General features: G+C 42.3%; 1 protein-coding gene across 1 annotated transcript; it reads left to right on the top strand.

Moving 5' to 3' along the window:
* Positions 543-19,519, top strand: COQ5 (coenzyme Q5, methyltransferase). The gene is made up of 7 exons (XM_003483435.4): positions 543-2,777; positions 7,791-7,940; positions 10,434-10,655; positions 15,255-15,361; positions 17,954-18,042; positions 18,632-18,743; positions 18,830-19,519. Exons 1-7 carry the CDS (start codon positions 2,498-2,500, stop codon positions 18,929-18,931), a joined length of 1,062 nt encoding a protein of 353 aa, XP_003483483.2. The 5' UTR covers positions 543-2,497; the 3' UTR covers positions 18,932-19,519.

The following is a 20,308-nucleotide window of genomic DNA, read 5'->3' as shown; positions in this document are numbered from 1 at the left end:
TCAGCAAAATGTGAGCGGTCTTAAAGAATGATGGGACTTGCAGTCCAGGTTTTAGTCTTAGTACACTAATATGCATAACAATAATATACACTAAAAATTCATCCAAACATTGAATACCTGTGGAACTCCTTTATTGAATAATTGTTAATTCATAGTTCTTATTCTAGATTTAATATCAATTTATTTATGGCTTATTCAATCTCCTGATAATGATAATAGTGACAATAATGACAATACATTACATTTAATATCACTCCACAGCACTTCCTCATACAATTACTTAATTTCATTGTTGTCTTTTATTAATATAAATCATTGTTAATATTTCACTTTATTGGTAATAACTGGTAATAATTATAGATATACTTGAGTGCTTACCATTAGCAGACACTGCTCTGTGCAGTTTATTTATCCTCACATTAACAACAAAAAAATTTTCTTTAGCCACACCTGGGGCATGCGGAAGTTCCTGGGGCCAGGGGTCAACCCCCCAAATAAGCAGTTCTCCATTTTACAGATATGGACACTTGAAGCTTAGAAAATCACATATTTATTTTAGAAATCATTTTATGTATTTTAGATACCCGTCTGTACTTTGAAAACAACCGTGGTAGCTTGAAAGTCAAAGGATCAAAGAAACACACCGTAAAAAAGATGTACAAATATTCTCATAAGTATAACAATAAATAAGGCTAACCTTAGCCAGTTAGAAACATATTATATGCCAGACACTGTGCTGAGAACAAGGAATTCCAAAATACATTAATGGAAGACTGTGGGAGTTCCCGCTGTGGCTCAGTGAAAGGAACCTGACGAGTATCCATGAGGATGCAGGTTGGATCTCTGGCCTGGATCAGTAGGTTAAGATTCTGGGGTGGCCGTGAGCTGTGGTGTAGGTCACAGACCCAGCTGGGATCCCACATTGCTGTGACAGTGGGTAGGCCGGCAGCTGCAGCTCAGATTGGACCCCTAGTCTGGGAACTTCCATATGCATGTGCAGCACTGGAAAAAAAAAAAAAAATCTACTCACTTATGATGGAGCAAGATAATGTGAGAAAAAAGAATGTATATAGGTATGTGTAACTTGGTCACCTTGCTGAACGGTAGAAAACTGACAGAACACTGTAAACCAGCTATAATGGAAAAAATAAAAATCATTATTAAAAAAACAAAACAAAACTGTGTCTGATCCCTCGCCCAGGACCTCCATAAGCTGAAGGGCAGCAAAAAAAGAGAGAGAAAGAACACTTTTTTTTTTTTTTTTTTGCTTTTTAGGACCGTATCAGTGGCATATGGAAGTTCCCAGGCTAGGGGTCGAAATGGAGCTGTAGCTGCCAGCCTACCCACAGCCACTGTCACTAGGGATCCCAGCTGTGTCTGTGACCTGCATAGAAACTCACGGCACCAACTCCATCCGGATCCTTAACCCACTGAGCAAGGCTAGGAATTGAACCTGCATCCTCTTGGATACTAGTCAGGTTTGTTTCTGCTGAGCCACAATGGGAACTCCCCCTTCTATTACTTTTAAAAATAAAAGAAAGGGGAAAGAGAGAAATCTCAGTGCAGTTCTTCCAAACGCAAGCAGCAGGTGTCCATCTGTCAGGCTTCATTAAACCAAGTAGAGATTTTTCATTTTCGAAATGGTCCCTTAGGGTCCTTAGCGCTTTTTCCTTGTGAAACATTTACAGAAAACATACATTTAAAGAGAATTAAAGCAGAAAAGTACAGGAATCCAAGTAAAACACCACCTCCATCCTCTTTTGGGAAAGATGGTCTACATTACCCTTTCCATATAAGAGAAAAAGAAAATGTAGGGTTGAAGTAAAACATTCATGCTAGGCCAGTTAGAGCTAGAAATGTAGTTTTGTGATAGCAGGAGAGGGAACCTGCCTGGCGTTTGGTTGTGACTTAGACTATATACCAGAGCTTTCCTTCCCATTTAATGAACTTCATATGTTCGTAAAATTCAAAGACCAAAGAACAGTCTTTCCTGTGTATTATTCAGAGTAGTCTAGCATATATTTCTCAAGATTGGACTGCAAATCCCTCACACAGAAATCATCAGAGAAATTTGGTCAAACAGACTCCCACTATCCATACCAGATTTACGGATTCAAAATCTCTGGTATTTTGGACCCAGGTATTGGCACTTTAAAGATCAAAACAGGTGATTCTTATGCACACCAAAGATTTCGAAAATAAACCCTGTAATCTTAGCCTTTCACCACACTGTTACCTCTGTTTGCACACTTCTGCACCAGAAAACAAGAGTTACTCGGTATCTTGAGAGCAAGTACCACAGGTTGGCAAGATTCAGAGTTATGGCCTCTGTGAGGTGATGGGGGTTTTCCCTAAGTTCTGCTCATTCCTGGTGAATTCTATATTCAATTTGGGGAAAAAGAGGAAAAGGGTTTTCGGGTACTCAAAGACTTAATGTCCTCTGGATCCCAGAGATCCTGCAGCTTAATATCAGGTTTCGGGACGCGTTCAGCTAATAATGTCTCCGGCCGGCCGCCGTCACCCATCGAATGAAGCAACGCGACGTGCTGTCTGGCGGCGGTCACTCGACTGCAAGATGGCGGCCCCCAGAAGCTGGGCTCTATGGAGCTTCTGCTGCTGTCGATTGTCGCGGGTGATGCCGGGCTGCAGAATTCCTGGGCTTCGTAGCTCGTGGCCCAGGAGCCCGCTGGGTGCACGGCCTCTCTCCCAAGAGAAGCGGGCAACGGAAACGCACTTCGGGTTTGAGACTGTGTCGGAAGAGGAAAAGGGGGGCAAAGGTGAAAGGGTTGAGAGGGCGGATCGGGGGCTCTGATTGTCTGCAATCTGGTTTCTTTTGCCCAAACTAAGGGTTAACTTAACGTCCTTTTAGCTCCGATACTGTAGCTTATGCAGTCCTGACCTCCAAGGAGTACCCCCCGCCTGACCGCCAAACTTTGACGCCTCCTCTTTTTAAGCAGAGTAGTTCTCTTGAAATCCCATCAGTTGAGCGTTTATGTGCCAGGCATTGTGCAGACATTATTAACAATCCTCATTTCTGCTTCCGATGGTCGGCATTGTTATTGCATGTTACACATGAGGAAATTGAAATTTGAAAAGATTAAACAAAAACTTGCTCTGGAGTTCCCATCGTGGCTCAGTGGTTAACGAATCCAACTAGGAACCATGAGGTTTCGGGTTCGACCCCTGGCCTCGCTCAGTGGGTTAAGGATACGGCGTTGCCATCAACTGTGGTGTAGGTTGCAGACACGGCTGGGATTCGGCGTGGCTGTGGCCAGTGGCTACAGCTCCGATTCAACCCCTAGCTTGGGAACCTCATATGTGGCAGGTGCAGCCCTAGAAAAGACGAAAAAAAAAAGAACCCAATTTAGCATATCTAGTAGGTGGTGGAACTAGTATTCCAACCCAGTTTGGACTGACTACAGAGGCCACATTCTTAAACTCTTGCTAAAGGGATAGGCCATTTTTTTATAGAAAGAAAGAAACCTATTTTCTATGTCTCAACTCCCAAATTTGACAGGTAGGAACAATAGTAATTTTTTCATAGAGTTCTTGTGAAGATTAGATTACTTCATGCACTAAAGAATTTTCAGCAATGCCTGGCACTTCGTAATTGCTCAATAAACGTTAGATATTTTTGAGCAGTTCCTTCATGTCCAGCACTGTGGCACAGGCGTGGGAAAGGAAAAGAACTGTTTTAAAATGCCAACTGTGGAGTTCCTGTTGTGGCTCAGTGGGTTAAGAACCCAACTAGTATCCATGAGGATGTGGGTTCTATCCCTGGTCTTTCTCAGTAGGTTAAGGATTCGGCCTTGCCACAAGTTGCTGCTTAGATTGCAGATGCAGCTTTATCTGGAGTGACTGTGGCATTGGCTGACAGCTGCAGCTCTGATTCAACCCCTAGTCTGGGAACTTCCACATGCTGAGGGTGCAGCCCTAAAGAGAGAAAAATAAAACACCAGCTATACCCTTTGTAAGAGGGGGAAGGTATTATGCCCATTATTACATGTGGATAAGGTGAGGTTCTGAGGTTCCTTCACTTGGCTTATAGTCAACCAGGAAATAAGAGAAAGAGCCACAGTGGAATTTCCCATTCTCTTAATGACTATTACACTGTATTACTTGTCACCTCAACCTTACTAAATACATAGTTCTAAACATTGAATTTAAATTAACATTTCACTGTGAATCCCCAGAAAGCTAGAACAGTGCTTCATGTACATTAGGAGATTTATAACTGATTGTAGAGTGAAATAAATTGAACTAAATAAAATGATAGTAAACTGGAGTTCCCATTGTGGCGCAGCGGAAAGAAATCTGACTAATATCCATGAGGATGTGGATTCGATCCCTGGCCTCGTTCAGTGTGTCAGGGATGTTCTTGCTGTGGCTGTGGTGCAGGTCCCAAACGATTCTACAGCTCTGATTTGACCCCTAGCCTTCATATGCCTTGGGTGTGGGCCTAAAAAGGAAAAAAATAATAAGAAAATAAAAAAATTAAATGATAGTGAACCTTTATTGAGGCCCTGAAACCTTTTAAAATATTTTACATTAGGGAGTTTCTGCCCCAGCGCAGTGGGTTAAGAATCCAATTGCACCAACTTAGGTTGCTGCAAAAGCATGCATTCCATCCCCTGCCCTACGCAGTGGGTTAAGGGATCCGGCGTTGCTGGACTGGTTGCATAGGATAGGGCATAGGTCACAACTGCAGCTGAGATTCAATCCCTGGCCCAGGAACCTCCATATGCCGTGGGTGTGGCCATTAAAAACAGAAGAAGAGGGAGTTCCCGTCGTGGCGCAGTGGTTAACGAATCCAACTAGGAACCATGAGGTTGTGGGTTCGGTCCCTGCCCTTGCTCAGTGGGTTAACCATCCGGCGTTGCTGTGAGCTGTGGTGTAGGTTGCAGACGTGGCTCGGATCCCGAGTTGCTGTGGCTCTGGCGTAGACCGGCAGCTATAGCTCCGATTCAACCCCTAGCCTGGGAACCTCCATATGCCGCAGAAGCGGCCCAAAGAAATAGCAAAAAGCCAAAAAAAAAAAAAAAAAAACGCAGAAGCGGCCCAAAGAAATAGCAAAAAGCCAAAAAAAAAAAAAAAAACAGAAGAAGAGTTGTACAAAAACTCTCTTACTGTCAGTTATAAATTTATAAGGAAATGGAAAAATAGTAAAATTCATATTAGCACACTAATTTAAAATTAGATTTAATACAGTTTGAATTTTTAAGTTTAAACTTTTTAATTAAATTAAAATTCTAATTAAAAATTAAAGAGATTGAGGTTTAAATTAATTGTTTTGTTCCTTTGTAAAAAAATTACCACCAGTAGTTTTAAACACTGTTTGCTACTTTTTCATCATATAATTTACAATAGGGAGTAAACACTGGCTCCATGGCTTGGCAAATTGCCATACTCCATTCTACCTTTCGACCAGCTTCTAGGAGTTCCCGTCGTGGCTCAGTGGTTAATGAATCCGACTAGGAACTGTGAGGTTGTGGGTTTGATCCCTGTCCTCAATCAGTGGGTTAAGGATCCAGCGTTGCTGTGACCTGTGGTATAAGTCACAGACACAGCTCAGATCCTGCGTTGCTGCAGCTGTGGTGTAGGCCGGCGGCTACAGCCCCTATTAGACCCCTGGCCTGGGAACCTCCATGTGCCGCAGGAGCGGCCCAAGAAAAGACAAAAAAAAAAATCAGCTTCTAATATTTTATCCTTTCACTTTTAACTGCATGAACTATCTCCAAGAATTCCTCCTTTAATGTGAACTTTTTGGCTGGCATCATTTCCTGTGGGTCATCTTAAACCTTTTCATCACAACCACCTTCTCATTTACATCCATAAGTTCAACTTCCCAAAGTTCCTCTGGCTGCATATCTAAAATCTCTCACCTGGGAACTACCATATGCCACGGGCATAGCCCTAAAAAGCAAAAAAAAAAAAAAACCAAGACTCAAATGGCAGCAGTATCCATATTGCCCTGGTCATGTTTCTCCCATAACTCTATTGACATTCTATTCAAATTTCACTTCCAGCATTATTACTTTTCATTATTTGTTGCACTTTCATTTTCATTGGCCAATTTCATAAGGATTTACAACTGAAAAATAAGGAGGTAAAACAACTACTTGCTTTGCTATCTGCGTGTGAACAAAATAACTGATGTATAGTGACCAACCACCTACAAACTGAAAGTGACATGATTGGATTCTGATCATGATGCATTATCTCTTGTGTACAAAGTGATTTGTGGACTAAAAAATCAGCAAAATTTGAACTTTACAAAGTTACTCACAGATAATATACTGTTGTATTTGAATGATATTGCTAGAAACTACCGTTATTTAAACCATAGTAACTCAAATTCTTGTGTATGAGAACCATGAAAAGCAAGAAGGGCTTATACTCAGTGAGTTGAACCCTAGTATCCCTCTTAAAAGATGTTCAAAAGCAAAAAGCAAGCTTTTAGGATCCCAGGGTTGAGAATAGGCATTCAAGATTGAGGTAAAAGGCGGGGGTGGCGAGGGAGTCCTGTATTTGCTGACTCAGCAGAAGATAGTAATATTTAGGATGTAAGTAGCACATATCATTGAGGAACTCCAAGTTTTCTCCCCTTCATTACCTAATTCAGCCTTATGGCAGGCAGGTAGGGGGTTGGCACTGATATTCTCATCTTATGGGCAGATATGGAGGTACAAAGAAATTAAATGTAGCCTGTGCTTTAAAGTGTCTTGGATAATAAATTCCTTCTCTCTCCAGCTAGCCCAGATCCACATTCTGCCTCAGTCCTGTGGAGGAGATTCATGAGGTACCTCTACAGTATGACTTGGCCCTGATTCTGATTCACAGGGCCATCCATCTCCCCACCAAGTTGTACCTGAGATTTTTCTCAGTGATGCAGGCAGAAATGAACTCAGGTTTTCCCATTCATTTGTCACATCTTTCAAATGTACTTTGTTGTCTCTTTTTTTTTTTTTTTTTTTTTTTGGCTTTTTAGGGCCATACCTGTGGAATATGGAGGCTCCCAGACTGGGGGCAAATCAGAGCTACAGCTACCGGCCTACACCACAGCCACAGCAACGCAGGATCTGAGCTGCGTCTGTGACTTGCACCACAGCTCACGGCAACACCAGATCCTTAAGCCACTGATGGAGGCCAGGGATCGAACTCACAATCTCATGGTTCCTAGTCGGATTCGTTTCTGCTGGGCCATGATGGGAACTCCAAGAGGTTGTTTCCTTTTTCTTTTTTTTTTTGTCTTTTTGCCTTTTCTAGAGCTGCTCCCGCAGCATATGGAGGTTCCCAGGCTAGGGGTCGAATTGGAGCTACAGCTGCCGACCTACGCCAGAGCCACAGCAAGGCGGGATCCTTAACTCGCTGAGCAAGGCCAGGGATCGATCTGAAACCTCATGGTTCCTAGTCAGATTTGTTAACCACTGAGCCATAACGGGAACTCCGAGGTGGTTTTCTTATGTGAAGTAATTTAAGCCTCTTTGAAAAGAGGTAGCATTGGAGTTCTGTTGTGGCACAGCAGGTTAAGAATCTGGAGTTGTCACTGCAGCAGCATTATTGCTGCAGCAGCTTGTGTCACTGCTGTGGCGCAGGTTCAATTCCTGGCCCAGAAACTTCCACATGCGTGGCAAAAACAACAACAAAAGAAGTAATGTTAAGGTGTAGATTTAGGCATCAAGCATCATGGTTTGGCTCCACCTTACACAGTTAATTTCATGGAGAGTGGGGAGCTTTCATTTAGGATTTTTCCAGGTTAATACATCATGTTTTATTTCTCTCATGTCAAGTCTATCAGGTGTTTGAAAGTGTGGCCAAGAAGTATGATGTGATGAACGATATGATGAGTCTTGGTATCCATCGTCTTTGGAAGGATTTGCTGCTCTGGAAGATGCACCCGTTTCCTGGCACCCAGCTGCTCGATGTTGCTGGAGGCACAGGTAATGTCCAATTTGGTATCCTTAGGTGCCACTGAGTACCTTTTATAAAAATTAGTGTCTCTCGTTGGAATGAACTATTTCACCTGCCATTAGGCTGAAGATGATAATTGAAAATCAGTACATTTCTAAGAAAGGGTTGCTATCATTTTAACTGAATGTCAGTCAAAAGCACTTTGTGCTGTTCACTTTTCTAAATTCAAAGGATTACAAAATAAAAAGGCCAGTTTATTCCAGTGGCATTTCCCCACCTAAACAACTGTTTTACCTTCCGTTTAACTTTTAGCCAGACCAGTTTACCTTTTTCTTTGGCAGGTATGTGTTGGGGGGTTATCATACAATATATAAGCTTTTTAGGCAGCCTTTTCTGCCTAATTCACTGTCATATCAGATATCAAAAGCTCCTTGCTTATGGATGGTCCTTTGTTACCTGGTACACACTGGGCATTTGGAGAGAAAAATGTCATAATGTATAATAAAGTAATTATGTGATAATCTATTCTATATAATAATGTATAATAATAAATTAAAGTAGAATAATGTCCATATTTGAAACATGTTTATGTGTGGCTTCGTTGGTGTGGTCCTCTCCCCAGAGGAAGCACAAACAGCAGCAAAGTGGAGGACAATTTAGAGAATCTGTCAAAACCTAAAGTGTTCACAGTCTAGGATCCCACACTTCCAATTCTAGACATCTAAAGAAACCAAACTTGCACAGAGAGATGGCTACAGAAAGGGTTCAGTCAGAGCTGTATTCATCTCCAGTGTATCCCAGCCAGTAGTATTACCACATGCTGGCAACTGCCCATTTAAAAAATGCACTTAAAAAGTAATCCTGGAGTTCCCATATGGCTCAGCAGAAATAAATCTGACTAGTATCCATGAGGACACAGGTTCAATCCTTACTCAGTGGGTTAAGGATCTGGCATTGCTGTGAGCTGTGGTGTAGGTCGTAGACACAGCTCTGATCTGGTTGCTGTGGCTGTGGTGTAGGCCAGCGGCTACAGCTCCAATTTGACCCCTAGCCTGGGAACCTCCATGTGCTATGGGTGCAGCCCTAAAAAGATTAAAAAAAAAAAAAGTAATCCTACGGCATTTCCGCTGTGGCGCAATGGGATCATTATCGTCTTGGGAGCATGCTGAGATGCAGCTTCGATTTGACCCCTAGCCTGGGAACCTCCATATGTCACAGGTATGGCCCTAAAAAGACAAAAAAAAAAAAAAAAAAGAATAATGTAAACACTTTTGATTTTAGCTTCTAGACTCAAATCATCAACAAAGCATAGAAGATTTGGTTCTAGTTAGCTATAGAACAAATAAAATGTTATCAGGCTTGACAGAGTAAAAATATATATGATAGAAGGTTGAAAGGAGTCAAGAGATACTGTCTGTAGTAGATGGAATAAAAAATGAAATATTGGGGAGGGAGAATAAATGTGGAATTTCGGATTAAGAGATCCACACACTACTATATATAAAATAGATGAACAAGGACCTACAATATAGCAAAAGAAACTATATTCAATATCTTTTAATAACCTATAATGGAAAAGAATCTGAAAAAGAACTGTCATTTTGCTATACACCAGAAACAATATAAATGAATTACACTTCAGTAAAAAAATACAAATATTTTAAAAAGAAGTAAAAATATTGCTTAGCTTATTACTCTAGATTACAAAGGTGTCTGTCAAAAACTATGAAAAGTGATATAAATATACTAGGAGGATAGAGGCAAGCAGAGGTGGGCAGGATATTATTATAAATTTGGTGCGTTAAGGAGTTCCCTCATGGCTTAGCCAGTTAAGGATCCAGCATTGTTGCTGCTGTGGCATGGAAACTTCCATATGCAGCATGGTGCAGCCATAATTACATAAATAAATAAATTAAATAAATAAATAAATTTGGTGAGTTAAGAAATAGCTGCCAATAGGAGAAATAGCTATAAGAGTTGGGAAAGATGGTCTGTGGGAAGTGGGAAGTGGTGGGGCAGGAAGTTGTTGCTGGTGACTGTATTGTCATGTTACTTTCAGGAAAAATATTTTTTATTTTTTTGCTTTCTAGGGCTGTACCTGCAGCATATGGAGGTTCCTAGACTAGGGGTTGAATCGGAGCTATAGCTGCCGGCCTACAGTACAGCCACAGCAACATCAGATCCAAGCCACTTCTGCAACCTACACCACAGCTCATGGCAACGCTGGATCGTTAACCCATTGAGCAAGGCCAGGGATCAAACCCGCAACCCCATGGTTCCTAGTCTGGATTCGTTAACCACTGTGCCACGACAGGAACTCCTCTATGCAATTTTTTTGAAGTTTTAAAAAAAATATTAGAAGTTAAAAATTTGCTGTTAAAAAAAAAAGTTACTGTAGAGATAAATATATAAACTTCAGTTTTCACACATTCCTCAATCCCTGTACCTTTGTTTCTTCTTTTGGGTTTAAGAAATGCTGATTTTGTTTGTGTTTGATCTTTCCTCCCGGTGGCTTCCCACAGGTGACATCGCATTCCGTTTCCTTAATTATGTTCAGGCGCAGCATCAGAGAAAGCAGAAGAGGCAGTTAAGGGCCCAACAAAATTTATCCTGGGAAGAAATTGCCAAAAAGTACCAGAATGAAGAGGATTCCTTGGGTGGTTCTCACGTCATGATCTGTGACATCAACAGGGAGATGCTAAAGATTGGAAGACGGAAAGCCTGTGCCCAGGGATACAAAGCTGGTAAGTCCTACAGAAAGTGGACCTGGAGGAGATGTTTGTGCTTACAAAGTAAGATGGAATATGAACAGTGCCAAAGTGCTTTATTTCCAGGTTTCAAAAACTCATAGGTAGGCATTGAAGAGAATTTGTGTGGTTGAGTCCAGTGTGTATGCTGTTACATATGTTATCTCAGCAACCCAAGGTGTTAGGTGTGACAGGGGAGATAACCAGAACCCAGAGAAGTTAAGCATCTTAAGTAACACAATTTAAATGGCAGATCCTGAATTTGAGCTCTTGAACCCTGAGACAGAAATTAGTGTTTTTGTCTTGTTTTGTTTTGCTTTGCTTTTTAGGGCCACAACTGCTGCATACAGAGGTTTCCAGGCTAGGGGTAAAATCAGAGCTGCAGCAGCCAGACTACACCACAGCCAGGGCAATGCCAGATTTGAGCCTTACCTGCAATGCTGGATCCTTAACCCACTGAGTGAGGCCAGGGATTGAACCTCATCCTATGGATACCAGTCGGGTTCATAACCCACTGAGCCACAAGGGGAACTCCCTGAGACAGAAGTTTGGCTTTAATTCCCAGCAGCTCCCCAGTGACCCCAGTACCCTAGTTTTTTTTGCTTTTTTAGGGCTTCACCTGTGGCATATGGAAGTTCCCAGGCTAGGGGTCTAATCGGAGCTGTAGCCGCGAGCCATAGCCATGCCAGATCGCATCTGTGTCTGTGACCTACATCACAGCTCACAGCAACACCACATCCTCAACTCACTGAGCGAAGCCAAGGATCAAACCCACATCCTCATGGATACTAGTCGGGTTCGTTAACCACTGAGCCACAACGGGAACTCCTCCTAGTGCCAAATTATCCCCGTGCCAGAACTAAGCTCTGCCTCAGCTTTCGAACCAGGCCCTCTCCTGGTAGCCTTGAGCCAATGGCTGAGCACTGTGGGGCTAGTGGGGCCTGGACATTTCCACTTGGGACACTTTTCATAGGCAGTCTTTGCTCCAGAGCTCCCTCTCAGGTAGACCGAGGCTTCATCAGATCTACATCAATGTCTATGCTTTTCCCACTCAATCTTGTTTGCTCTTCTTTTTATCTTTCCCAGGTATCTCTCCTAATCCCCCATACTCCTCCAAAAAAGGCTTTTTGCACTCGTACCTTTAGCTCAACATCAGTTTCTCAAATGCCCCAACTGATGCAGTTGAAGAAAGACCCATAAATAGTCGTCCTCAAACTTCCTTGGCAGAGCACTCGCAGCAGCCAGTGGAAGATTTTTGCCCTCAGTTAGAAAGCCACTGCACTGCCCTCTTCCATGCTGGCCAAGCACTGCAGGCAGCTCCTGCCAGAAGCAGTGATACACAACAAAGAAAACCAGGTCCCTCGGGGTCAAAAATCAGCATTTCTCTCCTCCTACCACCGAGAGTCTCAGGTTATTTTAGCTCAATTCTTCCTTGGCCTCCTCCCACCCCCAGAACAAGCAGCCTAGACGTACTGCAGCCCACTTGGTCCTCCATATGAAGGGCTCTTTTGTTAACCATCATCACTGATCAGAAGGCCCACAGTCACTAGTGTTTCTAGACAAAGGGACTGTGTTTCCTTACTCCTACTGAGAAACGTGTTTCCCTTCTCTCTGGTGTTTAGCTATAAAGAATGGAGAACAAAGGTGGAAATGATAAGTAATGTTCCACGTCTGGAATCACCCTTCCATAGCATAGCTTGACCTTCGAGTTCTTCTAAGAGCGAAAACAATTCCACCTTCAGAGGATTCATTAAGTGCTATATAGTACAGTTTTGTTTTTTTAATCTCTCTCCTTGCTTTATCAATCTCCAATATTAATGCCTTTGCAAAAAATATCATGCAAAAAAGTTGAAACTAAGTAGGAGGAGCCTAGAAATTGTGGGTTTTTTTTTTTTTTTTGTCTTTTGTCTTTTTAGGGGACGCCCGAGGCATATGAAGGTTCCCAGGCTAGGGGTCCAGACAGAGCTACAGCAGCCGGCCTGTGCCACAGCCACAGCAACTCTGGATCCAAGCCACGTCCGTGACCTATGCCACAGCTCATGGCAACACCGGATCCTCAACCCATTGAATGAGGCCAGGGATCGAACCCATAACCTCATGGTTCCTAGTCAGATTCGTTTCTGGTGCACCACAACGGGAACTCCAAATTTTTTGTTTCGTTTTGTTTTTTAGAAACTGTTTAGTAATTATAAAAGTTAATGTAAGGGTATTTTGTGTGTAGTGCTGTTAATGTGTTCACTTACATTTTCATGTGTAACACTTCCTTCCCAAATGGAAGCTTGGAGACCAGGAACCTTAAGAAGATTTTTTGATGGGTTATAAAAGTGATATAGGAGTTCCCGTCGTGGCGCAGTGGTTAACAAATGCGACTAGGAACCATGAGGTTGTGGGTTCGATCCCTGCCCTTGCTCAGTGGGTTAACGATCCGGCGTTGCCATGAGCTGTGGTGTAGGTCGCAGACGTGGCTCAGATCCCGCGTTACTGTGGCTGTGGTGTAGGCTGACAACTACAGCTCCGATTCGACCCCTAGCCTGGGAACCTCCATATGCCGTGGGAGCGGCCCTAGAGAAGGCAAAAAGACAAAAAAAAGAAAAGAAAAAAAATTGAGAACATCCTGTATATATAATTAAGTATACTGCGTTAATTCAACATTGTATTGTGAGGTTCTTCCATGTTATTAAAAATTCCTTAAAATTATTATTTTTCACAACATTTCCTCATTTGGATGTTTCATGATTCACATAACCAGTTTACATAACCTTTCACTTTTTCTAATGTTTTTGCATGTAGCACTACATTGTGACATCTTTATTTTATGAATTTTGGCATGCATTCATTAATTTTTTTTTTTTACTGACTGTATAAAAGCTGGACAAGTGTTTAAACTCTCTGAATTTCAATTACCTTATCTGTAAAATGGAGAAAATAATAAGGAGGTACTATACCATAACCTCTAAGAACATAGGTCTGGGGAATTCCCTGGTGGCTCTGTGGGTTAAGGATCCAGCATTGTTGTTGCTGTGACTTGGATCATAGCTGCGGCACAGGCTCAATCCCTGACCCAGAAACTTCTGTATGCCACAGGTATGGCCAAAAATGTGACCTTGGGCAAGCTGCAGTCGCCTTTCTGATACTCAGTTTTGCTTACCTGAAACATGAAGATGATTGTAACAGCTGTCTCATGGAGTTGGTATGAGGATGTGAGAAGACAGACCTTGCCATTGTGTGCTTAGTAAGCCGTAGCTTTGAGGAATCATGTTGTCATTGATGTCCTCCTCCTAAAAATGAAATAGCTGGGTCAAAGAGTATGCTTTTTTTTTGGGAGGGGGGGCTGCATTCATGGCATATAGAAGTTTCTTGACCATGGATGAAACCTGTGCCATAGCAGTAACCCAAGCTGCTGCAGTGACAATGCCATATCCTAAAACCACTGTGCCACAAGAGAATTCCAGGGTATGCTTATTTTTAAGCGTACTTTCCAGGAGGATTATTTTCATTCATCTTTAATAATATTAAAGCTGAATCAGAATCCTCAGAGGATTGGGATAGAAATGTTCTAGAATTAGGTTGTGATGGTGGTTGTTCAACTATAAATATAATAAAGTTTATTGAATTAAAGAAAAAAAAATCATCAGAGGATATAGCTATCCTGATAGGGGGCTCTCTTGGATGTTTTCTGAATTCATAACCAGATTTGGGGTCAAGACACTGCTTCTCTATTATTCCAGTAGAACTATGCTAAATTATGTACTTAGAATATTTCCAATGACCTTCTGAATGAAGTACTATTATTAAGTCCATTTTGCAGACTAGGAAACTGAGGCAAAATAATTTATTCAAGATTATATAGCTAGGAGTTCCCTTGTGGTCTGGTGGATTAAGGATTTGCTATTGTCACTGCTGTGGCTCTGGTTACTGCTGTGGCTCTGGTTACTGCTGTGGTGCAGGTTTGATCCCTGACCCAGGAACCTCTGTATGCCTTGGGCGTGGCCAAAAAAAAAAAAAAACCATTATTTAGCTAACAAATGGGGAATTAGAACATAGGCAACCCCAGGACCTGGGCTCTTAACCATCGTGCTCTACACAAAACACTTAGTTGGATAAAAATCGCTTGAGGATAAAGCATAACTAAGTAACCAGGGTCTACTCTGAGAGCCTCAGAGGGACTTCCTGCTAAACTTCAAGGACCCCAGCTTCAAATTCTCAGGACTGGAGGAGGCCATGAAAACAGTGGCCAGGAATCCACTTGAGAAGGCAGGTATGTGTTTTCTGACACCAGATAACACACATGTGATGTTCTCCCAGCACCAAACAGTTCTCCGATTCTCTGACACTGACCAGGTGTCCCAGCAATTCAGTTCTTATGCTAATTATCCAGAGTTGGCATCAGATTCCACGGGTTTCAGGGCTTATTGCCATAAGACTCCCCCCACTTCACAAGCCAGCCACAAACAGGGTGGCCCGGCTTACTCATACTTCTGTCCAGCTGACTACAAATGCAGGGGCTCTTATGACCCCCTTTTTAGGTTTGACAGTTCATTGGGTGCAGAGGAGACAGCCACCCAGACTGAGACCAGAACTGCTTTTCTCTTTCAGGACTTGATTGGGTATTGGGAGATGCTGAAGAGCTACCCTTTGATGATGACAAGTTTGATGTTTACACCATTGCCTTTGGGATCCGGAATGTCACACACATTGATCGGGTACGGGTGGCTGCATCCTCAGCTTCCTCAACTCAGGGTATTAGTTCTCCTGGAGTGGCTGAGTCAGTGAACAAAGAGGGAGAGAGTCTTCTCTGGGCCCAGCTCCTGAGTTGAATGTTTTGGGCTTAGAGGTCTTTATCGATACTTTAAGTTGCCGGTTTTCTTGCTCACAAAATTGAAAAAGCCAGAAACACAGAGTAGACCCCCGTAGAAGCCTTTGTTGCTTGGATTGGTATTTACATCTTGGAGACTGTTAGTCTTGCTCTGTCATCTCATCTGCTGCTTGTCACTTGTGAAGTCATCTATGTGAATTTGCAGATCAGAGGCATTTCTAAGGCTGACACAGAAAAAGGCACTTAAGCCCAGTTTTGGCAGAAGGTAGCTAAATTCATGGTTCCTCTATAGGAAGAAGGGAATGTTCAGCTCTTAATCTGATGCAGCTCTTTATTTTAGCATTCATCCAAACATTCAAAGATGATGAGCAGGGCACCCAGTTTCATTTCTGTGATGTGACTCTAGTTATCTGGATATGGGACATCCTTTGTGGTGTGCTTAAACTTCATTTTTATGACCTGTCCCATTGTCTATAGCCAGTTTATTTTTCCTGTTAAATTAAAAAAAATTTTTTTTCATAGATTCAAAGTTTAAGAAGATACTTCAGTAAAAGTCTTCACCCTTGTGTACCAACCATTCAGTGCCTGCACCTCCTGCAGACAGTCACTGATTTCTTAATGTATCTTTGCAAAAATGTTTTGTGCTAATTAGGTATATTTATTTTCTTTCTTTATTTTTCTTTTCTTTTTAGTGTATACCCTATGGCATGTGGAAGTTCCCAGGCTAAGGGTGAAATTGGAGCTGCAGCTGCCAGCCTACACCACAGCCACAGCAACGCCAGATCTGAACCACATCTGTGACCTGCACCACAGCTTGCAGCAATACCCAGGTCCTTAACCCACTGAGCAAACCCACATCCTCATGGATACTAGTTGAGTTCTTAACACACTGAACCATGATGGGAAATCCTTATTGTCTTTAATTTTTTTTAACTGTTTTTTTTTTTTTTTTTTTGGTCCACACCTGTGGCATGGGGGACTTCCTGGGCCTGGAATCGGACCCACACCACAGCAAGGACCCAAGCTACTTCAGTGACAACACCAGATCCTTAACCCACTACACCACAAAAGAACTATTTATTTATTTATTTATTTATTTTTGCTTTGCTTTTTAGGGCTACACCCAAGGACATATGGAGGTTCCCAGGTTAGGTGTCACATCAGAGCTACAGCTGCCAGCCTATGTCACAACCACAGCAACACAGGATCCAAGCCACATCTGTGACCTATACCACGGTACACGGCAGTGCTAGATCCTTAACCCACTGATCGAGGGCGGAAATCAAATCCGCATCCTCATGGATACTAGCCAGGTTTATTAACCACTGAGCCACGATGGGAACTCCTGGAACTCTTTATGAAACATTTTGCCCATTGCTTTTTTTTTCCTTAAAAACACACCCTGGAGGAGTTGCCACTGTATACACACACACACTCCCTGAAGGCTTTTCCAAGTCAGCACATAAAGAACACCAGCTCTTCCTTTTTTTAATAGCTGCATAGATTCCATTTATATATATATTCATTAGTTAGACAGTCTCATTTAATGGTTAAAGTGTTTTTAATCTTATGCTGTTCAAACCATGCTATAATGAATAATCCATGTCACTCCCATGGCAGAAGCAGTTCTGTAAGGTTCCTTGAAGTAGAATTGTTAGATCGTTTTCAGTTGTACAACGTAGTGATTTGATGTTTTATTATGTTTTATTCCTTTTTGGCCACCGTGGAGCATATGGAGTTCCTGGGCTAGGGATCAGATCCAAGCCACAGTTGTGACCTATGCTGCAGGTGCAACAATGCCAGATTATTTAACCCACTATGCTGGGCAGGGGACGGAACCTGTCCTGGCACTGCAGAGACACTGCCGACCCTTTTGCACCAAATCGGGAACTCCCAATGTTTTTATACATTACAAAGTGACCACCACAATGTCTAGTTACCATCAGTCACCATAAAGTGACTAAAATATTATTGACTCTATTCTCTACAATGTATGTTATGTCCCCGTGACTTTTTAAATTTTGTAGTTACGTTTGTATTTTGCCCATTTCCCCACCTTTCTCCCCTCTGGTGACACATATTTTTTCTCTGGACCTGTGAGTTCGTTTCAGTTATGTTTGTTCATTTGTTTTATTTTTAAGTTCCACATATAAGTAAAACCATATGGTGAAAAAAAATTACTAGATCACAGAGAAGGATAGCTATTGTGATTTTCATAAGTAATTCAAAAATTGCCCCCTGTGGGGGCTGTACCAGTCTGAGTCCATTTAAATTACTCCAAGTAACTTTCTCTAGTCATGGGCAGCAGAATGCCTAAAGAATTTAGGAGCCTATGGGTTATTTCTGCTGTTACAGCTTCCCAGCTGAGAGTGAATACAGGGTCTGTGGAAAATACCTTCTGTGATGCCCACAGAAGCTAATGCCGCTTCAGTCTCTGGGATTTGAGTGAGGGCTGCCCTATTATTCTTGTCTTGCCTAGGCACTCCAAGAAGCCCATCGGGTCCTGAAACCAGGAGGACGGTTCCTGTGTTTGGAGTTTAGCCAAGTGAACAACCCCCTCGTATCCAGGTTGGTATTAACAGGGCTTGGTTTTTGTCACCAAGCCAAGGATTTCCCACCCCAAAATGGATAGAAAATAGCCAGTAAGCTATAAACATAGACCTCATAGCTCAGAATCCCTGAGGGACAGTGCCACTTCAGAGGTCAGCCAGTCCTGAATGACATCATCCTTCAGCCAAAAGAGTTTCAATTCAGTAACCAGAGACTCAAGGGAGCCCACATTATGTATTTGATTTGACCCATAGTATTTTAGAAATTGACTTAGGTTCTATAGTTTAAAATCAGAAAATTTTGTGTAAAAATCTGGTTTTCCAGCTTCACTTGAGAAATCAGATACATGGCAACCCTGGTTAAGCTCATGTTCCTACATGGCCATAGTCAGAGCTGAGTAGTAAGTGCCCTTCCCCACTTTTATGGTACTTCCTAACTGTGCCTGTCATCACACCCTCATTACTACCTATTGATCTTGCTCCTGACCCACTTCACTTATTTCAGGTACTTTCCTGACCCCTGTAGGTATTTTAAGTTTTATGACCCCAGGCTTAGACCTTCTTGCTTCTTAAGGGTCATGTTCTAAATCTTTTGCCTTTTTGTTTAGGCTCTATGATGTATATAGCTTCCAGGTCATTCCTGTCCTGGGAGAGGTCATTGCAGGAGACTGGAAGTCCTACCAATACCTTGTAGAGAGTATCCGACAATTCCCATCTCAGGTACAAAGCTTCTATTGCTTACAACAAAGCCCCTACAGTTGAAATCCAGGCAATTTTTGCTTTATCATTCTTTTGGTATATTTTAGGAGGAGTTCAAAGAGATGATAGAAGATGCAGGTTTTCAGAAGGTGACTTATGAAAATCTAACATCAGGCATTGTTGCTATTCATTCTGGCTTCAAGCTATAACTCCTTTGAGATCCTGGAGCATGAACCAGTCACATCCTATCAAAACTCTGGAGCTGAAGGATAATCTGGATTAGTGAGACCAGCAGCAGAACATCTCTGAAGGCTGTGTGCCTTGAACTCATGTTCTGATGTGACCAATCTTGAAGTGAAAGAAGCAAGTTCCTCTCATTTTATTGCAGTTTTCCTTAGGGGCTGCTTCAGTCCTTCTTCCAGAGATATTTGGCCTATACTTTTTGCTTAACTCGTACTAATTTTTCTTGACTGTGCAGCATGTGATTAAGGTAAAACCAGCACTAAAATTTAGTTTTGAAGTGTATTTGTAGCTTTTCTGCCAGTGTTGCCTTCCTGAGGGATAATGAATCATTTGAACCCAATAAGGATTAGAACCAGAAAACTTCCTAGCTGTACCTGAGTCCACCTTTCAGCATAGGACTCAGTCTGGGGCCAAATGCCAAGGCCCAAACTAGAGGGCTAAGGATTATAGCTAAAATTATGCACTGAAGCACTAAATGAGTTTACAGTTTGCGTGGTATTTGCCATTTTTTCTTGGGGGAAGGGGCAGTTGAAATAAATGTACTTTTATCATCATTCCTTTAGTCCTCTTCTACCAAAAGCCACTATTAGGTCCTTAGAGCCTGTCATGAAGAAAAAAATTTGACAAACACTTGTTGAAAGAATAAATGCACCAGCAGACCCCTGCTTTCACATCTTACAAAGAGAGCTGAAAACATTTAGAGAAAGGGTTTTATGGCAAAAGAAAAAAAAAATTTGATAAGTATTTATCTAGCCAAACCCCCTCCAGTACTCTGGGCAGAGTTCTTTTCACCTTAATACAGTCTACCATTTGATGTTAAAATGAGGCCATAGGAGTTCCAGCTGTGGTGCAGTGGGGTCTGTGGCAGCATCTCTGCAACTGCCAGGACACAGGTTCAATCCCCAGCCCAGCACAGTGGGTTAAAAGATCCGGCATTGCTGCAGCTGCAGCACAGGTCGCAACTGTGGCTTGGAACTTGATCCCTGGCCCAGGAACTCCATATGCCGCAGGGTGGCTAAAAAAGAAAATAATAATAAGGGCATAAATATTTTCAGTGTGAATGAAGCTTAAGGTTTGCGGGTAGGGGATGGGGCTTGCTAAGAAATTACAGAAATCAGGAGTTCCCATCGTGGCGCAGTGGTTAACGAATCTGACTAGGAACCATGAGGTTTCGGGTTCGATCCCTGCCCTTGCTCAGTGGGTTGACGATCCGGCATTGCTGTGGCTCTGGTGTAGGCCGGTGGCACAGCTCCAATTTGACCCCTAGCCTGGGAACGTCCATATGCCGCGGGAGCAGCCCAAGAAATGGCAAAAAGACAAAAAAAAAAAAAAAAAAAAAAAAG

Source organism: Sus scrofa, chromosome 14, assembly GCF_000003025.6.
Source record: "Sus scrofa isolate TJ Tabasco breed Duroc chromosome 14, Sscrofa11.1, whole genome shotgun sequence".
NCBI classification, from domain to species: Eukaryota; Metazoa; Chordata; class Mammalia; order Artiodactyla; family Suidae; genus Sus; species Sus scrofa.
Note: the sequence above shows the minus strand (reverse complement) of the source record. Positions and strands in the feature narration are given on the sequence as shown.

Coding starts and splice junctions, on each gene's coding strand:
- COQ5 (XM_003483435.4), top strand. CDS start 2,498: ATGTCTCCGGCCGGCCGCCGTCACCCATCGAATGAAGCAACGCGACGT. Junction 2,778..7,790: donor AGAGGAAAAGGGGGGCAAAG/GTGAAAGGGTTG, acceptor TCTCATGTCAAG/TCTATCAGGTGTTTGAAAGT. Junction 10,656..15,254: donor TGCCCAGGGATACAAAGCTG/GTAAGTCCTACA, acceptor TTTCTCTTTCAG/GACTTGATTGGGTATTGGGA.